This window comes from Bison bison, unplaced genomic scaffold, assembly GCF_000754665.1.
Source record: "Bison bison bison isolate TAMUID 2011002044 unplaced genomic scaffold, Bison_UMD1.0 scf7180017864296, whole genome shotgun sequence".
Classification (NCBI taxonomy): Eukaryota; Metazoa; Chordata; class Mammalia; order Artiodactyla; family Bovidae; genus Bison; species Bison bison.
The window spans coordinates 3574876-3586810 of record NW_011494868.1 but is presented as its reverse complement, the minus strand read 5'-3'; the positions used below and the strand labels follow the sequence as shown (position 1 = coordinate 3586810).

The 11935-nt window shown below is 44.5% G+C and overlaps 1 protein-coding gene across 1 annotated transcript in view; it reads right to left on the bottom strand.

Annotated features, from left to right (window-relative positions):
* STON2 (stonin 2) overlaps nt 1–11935 on the bottom strand; it is a 177131-nt gene that overhangs the window by 15546 nt on the left and 149650 nt on the right. Inside the window, exon 5 of the mRNA XM_010850877.1 lies at nt 11–1336. Within this exon, the coding sequence (XP_010849179.1) occupies nt 11–1336 (1326 nt within the window). The remainder of the gene's footprint in view (nt 1–10; nt 1337–11935) is intronic.

Genomic DNA, 11935 nt, shown 5'->3' with positions numbered 1-11935 from the left:
GTAGTGGTGGGCACGATGTCCTGGCGGGACACCACCTCGTTCCCTTTGACCAGGACGTCGTTGAGACCCAGCCGGCACTCGGCCAGGCCCGAGAGGAAGCTCAGCACGTGGATCCGTGTCAGGACACGGTGCTGGAGGATCTGGTTGTCTCCCTTGCTCACGAGGCCAGAGAATTCATCTTGGACGTCCACCGTCATCTCCTCTTCCAGGTAGTTCAGGCCGACCGTGCTCAGCTCCGTTGACAACACCGGCAGCTCCATGAGGCGGTCCTGAACCGCACGGATGAAGCTCAGGAAATCCTCGTAGTTGGTGGTGCCCAGCTTGATGACTTGCTCCCTCTCGGCCAAGTGGGCCACAGCGGGTTTAGGCTGGTACTTCTTCTTCTCCTTGTAGGTGACCCGGTCTATCCGCAAGCTGTGGATCCTACCATTCTCGTCGTAGTTTTGGAGCCGGGGTTCAGAAATCTCATGGTACATCTCCAGCTTGAACTCACGGAATGGCCTCTCCAGGCCCTGCTCGTAATACAGCTGCAGGTAACCACCGTCCGTCAGTTTGACGTAGATGGGTCCCCAGTGCCTGGAGGACATGATGTTCTTCTTCTCGGGGATCCTAAGCATCATGGGCCACCCGTCCCTGGGTGGGGACTGCTCGGAGCCTGCTGGGTGGGCATCCAGTTCAGCCCAGGCGGCCGGGTCATCATCAGGGAGTGTCACACCACCCAAGTGGTCGGAATCCTCGATTTGGAGCCTCTTGAGTTTTTCCACAGCATCCGAGCGTGACTGGTTTCGGCTCGAGTCATCAAAACTGATGGCGTCCCGGTAGACGACAATGAGGGAATCTCTCTGGCTCTTGGCTAGGGTACTGGACACAGAACTGCTCTGGGCTCGCCTCTCCTGCTCCTCAAAGAAAGCCCGGAAAGGGTTGATGGGGGAGGGCTGTACATCCTGTAGCGTCTCATTCAGAAAAGGATTGGTGGCCCGCCACGGTGGAGCCTCTGGCACGGCAGGCGGATGGCTTACGGAGGACACGTCTAGCTTCTGAACTTTGGAGAAGTTCATCAAAGAGCTCTTGGGCCGTTCCCTCTTCTTAAATGACCCTGTTGAGTTGTAAGGTCCATCTGGGGTCACAGAGGCGAGAGGCAGTGTTTCTGGCTTCAGAGGAGACGTGATGGGGGACAAAGGGCCGCTGACCTCATTGTCATCAAAAGTGACCCAGCTGGGGAAACGCGCAGAGGTCACTGGTGTGGTGGGGTGCCCATTCATGGCCGGGCTGCCGGCCTGCCAGCTGATGGCCTCCATCTCTACCTCTTCATCCTCCTGAAGAGAGGAGGAATTGTCTGAAACGAAAAGGAGAACATGTGAGGGACTGCTGTTCAGGGTCTCTATGAGTATGGGGACGAGGGAGTTTTGCTAGAATTTTAGCTGGAATCCAGTAAATTCCTAAGCAGTTCATTACCTGTCTCAAGTGTTTAGTCTGGCATAGCTCTTACAGTTTTGTAGTAAGCACACCAGAGAAAGTAGAAGTCGCTCAGTCGTGTCCGACTCTTTGCAACGCCATAGACTATACAGTCCTTGGAATTCTCCAGGCCACAATACTGGAGTGGGTAGCTTTTCCCTTCTCCAGAGGATCTTCCCAACCCAGGGATCGAACCCAGGTCTCCCACATTGCAGGTAGATTTTTTACTGTCTGAGCCACCACAGAAGCCCACTAGGGGGCCATACCTTAAATGCAGTAAGAATGCAAACGTCAATACAGAAGCACTGAGAGAACCCAGGTCCGTCACAATTTAACTCTTATACATTCTACTTTATTTTATAGAAGTTTCTGGAATAGGTTTCTTTTTTCTTTTTGACTCTAATGTATGTACCATAATTTTTAAAAATCAAAACCACCTCTTACATAAAATGATATAAAGCTGATCACATTGAACAAAACAAGCCATATGCTCTAAGTCATGATACGACTGTGAACAATGTAATTGGAGGGATTTTTACCCAAATGTGATCAATAAATACTAAAGACAAAATGCTAACATCCTTAATATGAAATAAGTTTCATATACAAGTGAATAAGAAAATATAAAAACTTGAAATAAAGGCAGAGGACAGATAGACAACCCAGGAAAGAGCAAAAATGTCTAATAACTACGTGGGAAATGTTCAGTTTCACTAGCAATAAGAAAAATGAAAATTAAATTCCCCCCAAATAAAGTGAAGATTTTCCAAGTTTTAGTATTTGATGAGGGTAAGGGTGCTATAATATAAACACTAAATAGATCCTCAGTGGGACCATAAGTTGCTACAAATTCTCTGAAAATGGTTTGGCCGTTTGTATTAAGGGTCTTACAATGACTTAGTAATCTTACCCTAAGGAAATGAATCCAAACTGTGAACCAAGTTTGGGGTGAATGTTAGGAAACTGAGGCACACAGTGGAATAACACACAGCCATTAAAATGTTTACAAGTCCGCAGAAACATAAGAAAATGCTCCTGATATTAATCTCTTCTTTTTTCTCTAAAATATTTTTTCCATCTTGGGGTTTATTTTATAAAGGACAACAAAGACTATTATAAATAAAACTCCACTCTTGCAGAGCCTTCAAGGAAGGAGCTGCAAAGTTGAGTTTCAAGGCAGGAAAAATCCACACCTTTTCAGTAAAGACCCTGTGCATCTGCTGTGGTCATGGGAAGGGAGAGGGGTGTGGGGCCTTTACAAAGCCAGGAGTGGATTCTGATGAAGGAATGTCCAGGAAAACAAATCAGTGTCTGGCACAGAGCCATTGCTCAGTAAAGGGCTGTTGACTGAATGAGTGAGAAAAGAAACTCTGCTTTGGAGCAGTTGTGTTCTCTCTGTCTCCTTAGAAATGTGTATCGGGATCTCCATTCCACCCACCGTTTCCACCTCCAGACATTTGGACGCAAAGAGAAATGAATATTCAAACAGTTGAGTTTTCTTACCATCCTGCTAAATCTTCATGAATATCATACCCAGCCACACCAAATCAGCAGTGTGACATATAATTAGACACGTAATTACACGTGGATGGGATGGCTACCTGTCATCCATCTTTCAAAGTATATTTATTCAAACAAATAGTGATTACCTCTACTGAAAGCATCAGTTTGAAAATGTAAGCTGAATACATGCGCGCACACACATACGTACCCACACTCACCCTAGAAATAAAATGAGCAAAACGTATTTTCTGTATGTACAGCATCACAAAAGAATTTCAAAGCATTTTAAAATTAAAGAGGAGGCTCTCCTTCAAATTAATGATTAGTGTACTTTTGTAGATGTATAAGTGATTTATTTTCTGGAAAATGAAGGGAAAAGAATCAGAAAACAATCAAGGTTTGTAGGACATATTTTACTACTACTACTACTACTACTATTGTTATCATTATTATTACAGTGAGGTGGTTGTAATGAGGGCTAAAGGGAACAATGTAGCCCTAAGTAAAATATAATCACTTCCTTGAAACAGTAACTGAACCTCCCTAGGGAAGGAGATGTATCACAAAATGTATCACTTTCTAATGAAGCAGCTCTATGGAGCTTTTGTGGACAGTATTTTCACTCAGACAGTCTGGTGCTGACTCACCCCTTGTACCAGGGATATCCTTTCTGCCTTGGAGCTCAGGACTACTCCCAAGCTTCACATGTACCCTAAGTCCTTTTCGCTTGGAGTGGATTCAGCCAAAGCTGTTTATTCTTGCTGCCAAAGGGTTCTCTTCTGTTGGGAATTTTGTCCCCAGAATAGCACTTACCATCCTCTCCCAAACTGAAAAAAAAAAAAAGGAAAAAAAGGCCTTTGTCTCCACTGAAGATAATTTAACTTTCTTACAGTAAGTCTTAGAATTTTAAGCCAAGTTACTTGAAATCACACCAAGTTCTAGACAGTTTTGAAGCATCAGACTCAGAATACAATTTAAATGGAGTTATCTTTAAATTTGGGGCTTCCCTGGTGGCTCAGACGGTAAAGAATTTGCCGACAACGCGGGAGACCCAGGTTTGATCCCTGAGTTGGGAAGATCCCCTGGAGAAGGAAATAGCAACCACTCCAGTATTCTTGCCTGGAGAATTTCATGGACAGAGGAGCCTGGTGAGCTACAGTCCATGGGGTCACAAAGAGTCAGACACAACTGAGCGACTAACACACACACATCTTCAAATCTGGAGGCAAACTTTTTAATTAGATCAATTTCTAGAGATTCTATATTCATTAAATAGTATCAAAAGACTGTTACAAAGCTACCTCTTCTTTGGCATCTTCATCTTCCATGATTACAAACTGTTTTAAAAATCCATCTTTGGGGATGGTGGTAGTGTAATAGGTCAAATTTCTGAAAATGAGAATTTGGTTTTCTACAAAATCATTTATAAGGAAAAAATAATAAAAGCATTTTTCTAGATGAAAAACAAAATTGGTTCATAGTTCACAGAGGGTCATGGTGGTTCATATTTTCATATGAAAATAAAGCATTTCTTGAAGTGAACCTAAGGACTGCCAAATACTATTTTTAAAATTCTCCCCTATTAACACCGAGTTCTCTTCCCTGGTCGGGAAGATCCCCTGGAGAAGGGAACAGCTACCCACTCCAGTATTCTTACCTGGAGAATCCCATGGACAGAGAACCCTGGAGGGTTACAGTCCATGGGGTCACAAAGAGTCGGATATGAATGAGTTAAAGAACACTTTCACTTTCTAAATATCCACTAATAGGAGACTGGTTATATCCACTGTTATATCCTTAAACTGGAATCCCATCAGTCATGATGACGCTGTTGATGATGTTAACTCACATGGAAGCTGATCATGATATCTATATTATTGAGTAAATAACAAGAGCCCACAATGTGGAGTCAGACTGCCTGGGTTTCAATTCCATATCCATATATAAGCCATATAGCTTATTAGCTATATGGCTTCGGGCAAGTTGTTTTAACTTCTGTGTCTCCGCTTTCCCATCAATGAAACTAGAAAAATATTAAATCCCACCTAACAGCGTTGCTTGGAAAAATTAATCCAGATGTTAGAATTGTGTTTGGCAAACATTAAGTGTTCATTAGACATTGGCTGCTATACCTACTGTTGTTGCTGCTGCTAGAATGATATATGCTCATGATATAAAGTGTATAAACACATTAAAAAGCTTTTTGATGTGAAAACAAATATGTGGGGTAAGAAGTGATTTTTGAAATTCTAAATCTGTAGTCTTTTTGTCTTTCAAAAATGCTGTATTGCTTACAAAATAAAGAAATACTAAAAGGTCAAAATGTATCTTTATGCCTCCCACTAACTAACCTTAGAGAAAGAAAACCAAGAGCTTTGCTGTAGTCTGTGTTGATAAAGCCACAGTTAGATCTTTCCTAAGACACTTGTGACTGGTGTGGCTGGGATTGGAAACAATCGGGGGAAGGGAAAGTCTGGCAAATTTCTCCACTAAGAAACAAGCAAAATGAAATCTCTTCAGAACAACACTATCATCCACAATTCTGTTTTACTGACTTATTAAAATATAACCAAAATCCAGCTTCATTTTACTTACTCTCTCTTCCACTCGCTACCTCCAAATTACTTTTAGTATTATGAGTTGTTGGTGGTGGTTTAGTAGCCAAATCGTGTCCAACTCTTGTGACCCTATGGACTGTAGCCTTCCAGGCTCCTCTGTCCATTGGGATTCTCCAGGCAAGAACTGGAGTGGGTTGCCATTGCCTTCTCCACAGGTGTTATGAGTTGGGCTGCTGCTAAATAAAAGCCATGGATGAGGGTTAGGTTTTCATCCTACATCACAGGGATAATTTCCAGTACCTTTCCAGTAGTCATGTGTGGATGTGAGAGTTGGACTATAAAGAAAGCTGAGTGCCAAAGAATTCATGCTTTTGAACTGTGCTGTTGGAGAAGACTCTTGAGAGTCCCTTGGACTGCAAGGAGATCTAACCAGTCTATCCTAAAGGAAATCAGTCCTGAATATTCATTGAAAGGACTGATGCTGAAGCTGAAACTCCAATATTTTGGCCACCTGATGTGAAGAACTGACTTATTGGAAAAGACCCTGATGCTGGAAAAGATTGATGGCAGGAGCAGAAGGGGACAATAGAGTATGAGATGGTTGGATGGCATCACCGACTCAATGGACATGAGTTTGAGTAAACTCCAGGAGTTGGTGATGGACAGGGAGGCCTGGTGTGCTACAGTCCATGGGGTCGCAAAGAGTCAGACACGACTGAGCAACTGACCTGAAGTGAACTGAAGAGCTTCCTTAGTGCCTTTACCAATATAAACAAAAAAGAAATGGTGGGCCCTTTTGATGTTAGTCCACAATCGATTTTAAGTTCCCCAAAGATTAAATTAATTGATTACAATGGCAATCAAAACCACCAAACTGCAGAAAAAGTAAGCTCTGTGGGGGAAAATTGTAAGGTTATATAATATTTTTTTTTCTATAATATTTTTGAAAAGAGCAGATGAGACTTGCCATCTTCCTCCCCCATTTGTTAACCTAATTTATTAAATGCAATGACAAGTGCAAAACACTTATTGAGAGCTGTCCCTTGGAATTTATGAGCAGTGGCAAAAACAAACATTACTGCAGTAACAGTTACTGTTGCACAAGAGCATGTACTGCATGACCAGCCTTGGATTATCAGTGGGCACCTAAATATTTGTGTGTGTGTTCAGCTGCCAAGTCGTGTCTGACTCTTTGCAACCCCATGGACTGTGGCGTGCCAGGCCTCACTGTCCCTCACCATCTCCCAGAGTTTGCCCAAGTTCATGTCCATTAAATTGGTAACACCATCCAACCATCTCATCCTCTGTCACCCTCTTCTTCTGCCTTCAATCTTTCCCAGGATTAGAGTCTTTTCCAGTGAGTCAGCTGTTTGTATCAGGTGCCCAAAGTATTGGAGCTTCAGCTTCAGCATCAGTCCTTCCAATAGTATTCGGGGTTGACTTCCTTTAGGACTGACTGGTTTGATTTCCCTCCTGTCCAAGGGACTCTCAAGAGTCTTCTCCAGCACCAGAGTTCAAAAGCATCAATTCTAGCAAGAAGAGGAACATAGAATTTTCTGACTTGAAGGGATTTTAGAAATAAGAAAACCTGACTCCTTCATTTTGTTGAGAAAGCTGACACTCAGTGAGTTTAAGTCAACTGCCTAAAATGAAACTGAAAGTCAAGTCCTAATTTTAATATTCAGTAACTCTGGTATTGTCTTAAAGCTTGTTCATTAAGTTAAAATCTGGTTAATTTACCTTTGAGATTGGCAAGAGTTATCTCGACACACAACTTTTTAGGAGCACTGTTCAGCGGGAGAAAAGAAGTTAAACAATGACTGACATTTCCAGAGGGAAGCCTTTCGGCATGAAGTCAGCCCCTGATATGTGAAGGTGTATGGGTGAGAGAAAGGAGTTATTCGTTTAAACCTTATCAGGGAAGCTTCTTAACTTGGATAAAATAAGCTTAGTCGTCGCAATACACTGATAAAAAGGGGAGTCAGAGGGTCTGAGTCTGTTTATCTGTCCTTAGCATTCTTAGCGTTTATTGTCCTGGAGAGGGGATGTTTGGATGCTGGTCAGAGATATATCAAAGTGAAGAAGTGAGTTCATCAAACTACCACTTACCACCACTTGACAGAATCTCTATCACTTCACACTAGGTTCTGGTTTTTATTCAGTGAACTGAACTGAACTGAACTGAAGAGGGACTAAGAAGCAGTACTGAGCACCTTCCAATGACTGGTCCAGCTCACAGGCCAACTCCCTCCCTGCTTATCAAGATGGGCTAACATATTTCATCACTTTTTTTCCCTCATAAAAGCAAGCATCAGACTTTAAGTTTGATGAATGGCCCAGGAACATCCCCAGTATTTTGGGTGTGCCTACCTAGTCTGTTGGAGAAGGTGCTATCACCCCACTCCAGTACTCTTGCCTGGAAAATCCCATGGACGGAGGAGCCTGGTAGGCTGCAGTCCATGGGGTTGCGAAGAGTCGGACATGACTCAGCGACTTCACTTCACCTAGTCTGTTCTAAATTTTTAAAATCTGGTTCTAAACATCTGGGCTTCCCAGGTGGCTCAGGGCTAAAGAACCCACCTGCCAATTAAGGAGCCACAGGAGATGAGGGTTCAATCCCTGGGACGAGAAGATCCCCAGAGGAGGCAAAGGCAGCCCACTCCAGTATTCTTGCCAGGATAATCCCATAAACAGAGGAGCCTAGAGCGCTACAGTCTACAGGGTTGCGAAGCATTGTACACGACTGACCATGCACGCACGCATGTCTAAACATTTCCTGGTTTTACCATTACCCATTTCCCCATGCATCTTCAACACTCAGCACTTTGGATCCGTGCTTTTGGCTTCTTCCTCTAACAACTAAACTTCCAACTCAACTGGCTCACCAGTTCTCTGCCTTAATGTGCCCCTCTGATGTTGGCTTCTCATGTTGTCTGAGACGAAGGCTCTAGTCTCCAACACCCACCTGGGCAGAGATCCCACTGTAACACCTTGCTGTTGTCTGAAGGGGCCAACTTCAGTTCCCCAGCAGAGGTCACAGGCAGGGGAGCAGGGCTAGACTGCAGTATCTACAGTAAACTGAAAAACTGGCAATCCATTTTATAAATTAGTCTCTTAACATTTTAAATATCAGGGCATCTCAGAGACTTAACTAGTGATGCTACCTGATGACCTAACCTAATCCGTGTTTTACTTATTTTTCCATTGCCATAGTGAAAAAGCCTCCTGCATTTCTCTCCCATCTTAAACTGTTTTCAGAGCCCACCAAAGAGGAGCGAACTGAGAGGAGTTTCCAGGGTCTGAGCCCTTTTGGACAGTCTGTGAAGCTCTCTGCTTACTGACCCATCACAATCTTCCATGTGACAAAGTAGTGGAAAGGGCTCTTCTGGTTCAGGAGCTAAAAAGAAAAGGAGCAACATCCTGGTGTTACTGTCAAGGAGACCATATAGGCGGGGCAAGCGAAATGAAGGTGTCCATCCTGACTCTGGTTTGAGCACAGTTCTGTCCTGCCAGTGCCAGGCCTGGGGACCTGGGACAGGACTACCTAGAGGGGCACTGGGCAAGTTCCCACACGCCTTCAGTGTGGTCAGGACGGATCGCTCATCAGGACTGCCTGCGTCGTTGCCATCGTGGGAGTCTCACCTGTGTGTGTCCCCACAGCCTCACACACGATTCACCTGGTCACCACGTGAAGACACACCCCAGTCACGAGCCAGGATGCTCATAAGCTCCAAGGGACCACTGAACCCACAAGGGGGGCAACGGTGCAGTCAAGGTCCGGACTTCAGTGAAAAACTAGACATCCTAAAGCAGTGTTAAAAGGGACTGAACCCTGCTGTTACATTTGGTCAGAGATCTCAGTGTCTAACAGCCTCACCCCTCTTATACGAACAGGTAAAAACCAGGTGTCAGGTTTTGTAGGTTGCTCCCCCAATCCTGGAACTTCTTCTGATGAAGGTAATGACACACCTCACCACATTTACCACGTCTTACTGCAACACTGAGAAACGGAGAAGGTCCAGATCTGTGAAGAATTAGGGAGCACCCAAAGAAAGCTGAGTGCCAAAGAATTGATGCTTTTGAACTGTGGTGTTGGAGAAGACTCTTGAGAGTCCCTTGGACTGCAAGGAGATCCAACCAGTCCATCCTAAAGGAGATCAGTCCTGGGTGTTCATTGGAAGGACTGATGTTGAAGCTGAAACTCTAATAATTTGGCCACCTGATGCAAAGAGCTGACTCATTGGAAAAGACCCTGATGCTGCTAAAGATTGAAGATGGGAGGAGAAGGGGACGACAGAGGATGAGATGGTTGGATGGCATCACAGACTGATGCACATGAGTTTGGGTAAAATCCAGGAGTTGATGATGGACAGTGACCTGGCGTGCTGCAGTCCCTGGGGTCGCAAAGAGTCAGACACGACTGAGCGACCGAATTAAACTGAGGGAGCACCCAAAGATAAGGGCTTGATTTATCCTGCTGGTCATGCTAGTAACAGAAAACAGAGGATGTCAAAGTGGCCAGATGGAATTAACAAAGAGGCTTCAGTCTCACTAAATGGCTCTGACACTTCCCTGTCCACTTCCTTCAGTACACGAATCTACTTTTAACTGCTACTGATGTCTTGCCACAGTGACTTTGGCAAATCACCAAAATCATTGTGGACGGTGACTGCAGCCATGAAATTATTAACATAAAACACTTGCTCCCTAGAAGAAAAGCTCTGATCAACCTAGACATCATGTTAAAAAAGAGCAGAGACATCACTTTGCCATCAAAGGTCCATCCAGTCAAGGCTATGGTTTTGCCAGTAGTCATGTATGGATGTGAGAGTTGGACTATAAAGAAAGCTGAGTGCCAAAGAATTGATGCTTTTGAACTGTGCTGTTGGAGAAGACTCTTGAGAGTCCCTTGGACTGCAAGGAGATCCAACCAGTCAATTCTAAAGGAAATCAACCTTGAATATTCACTGGAATGACTGATGTTGAAACTGAAGCTCCAATACTTTGGCCACCTGATGTGAAGAGCTGACGCATGGGAAAAGACCCTGATGCTGGGAAAGATTGAGGGCAGGAGGAGAAAAGAGGCAGTAAAGGATGAGATGGTGGGGTAGTATCACCGACTCAGTGGACATGAATTTGAGCCAAATTCCAGGAGACACTGAAGGACAGAGGAGCCTGGCGTGCTGCAGTCCATGGGGTCGCAAAGAGTCGGACACGACTGAGCAATTGAACAACAACAAATGTCCCGCCACTCAGTCTGTGCCCCTACAGAGCTGGGACTCATCATCTTCTTTAATATAATATTTCTAACCCTGACTTCCACGGTCTGGGACATGGAGCACCTGCACCATGAGCATGGACCCTTTCCTACTTATTCTGGGGGTGGAGCACGGGAGTCTCATCTGCTTGTAAGTGTCCAACCATGATGAGTTTATACACTGTGAGTACACCTAGTCATGCCCTCTTTCCCTTCCCAGTCCTGAAAGAGTTCCAGAGCTGTTCTACTGCAGACCAGGTTCAACGTCTGATCATTCTGAACCTCAGTGATGGGAAGTGCTACTTCTCCACAGGGGACACTGTAAATTTGGTCAGGGGGTAGAGAAACAGAGCTGGGGCCTCTCAAGCATGATTCTGTATGCTCGTGTACACTGTATTTCCTGGGAATGAGAGGAGCCGGCGTTCTGATTGAGTCTGTATCAAGCCTATCTTCCATTTTACAACATTGCCACGCTATAAGGCAGCTTCTGGAAGGAATTCAAGAGTTCTGTTGGGGATGGGGGGTATAAATCAGCTGGACTAATGTCACTTACGGCAAGGTGAGGGGCAATCCCTGCAAGCTGGAAGGATCTGTACAAATGATCCCCTTGCACCAATATTACCCAAAGCTCATTGCTCTCAATGTAAATTTTCCAGCAAAGGCAACAACAACAAAATAACCAAACAGCTCCTATATGCAGTAAGTCACTTCTTTTCAAGTGAATTTGGAATAGTTTGATTTCATTTCAGTACTTGTCCAGCTCCCTTTTAGTCAGAAAGATCAAAGGAGACATTCTTACAGACTGGTGGTAGGTGCGACTTATAAACTGTAAGTTCAGTTCAGTTCAGTCGCTCAGTCATGTCCGACTCTTTGCAACCCCATGAATCGCAGCACTCCGGGCCTCCCTGTCTATCACCAACTCCCGGAATTCACCCAGACTCTTGTCCATCGAGTCAGTGATGCCATCCAGCCATCTCATCCTCTGTCATCCCCTTCTCCTCGGGCCCCCAATCCCTCCCAGCATCAGAGTCTTTTCCAATGAGTCAACTCTTCGCATGAGGTGGCCAAAGTACTGGACTTTCAGCTTCAGCATCATTCCTTCCAAAGAAATCCCAGGGCTGATCTCCTTCAGAATGGACTGGTTGGATCTCCATGCAGTCCA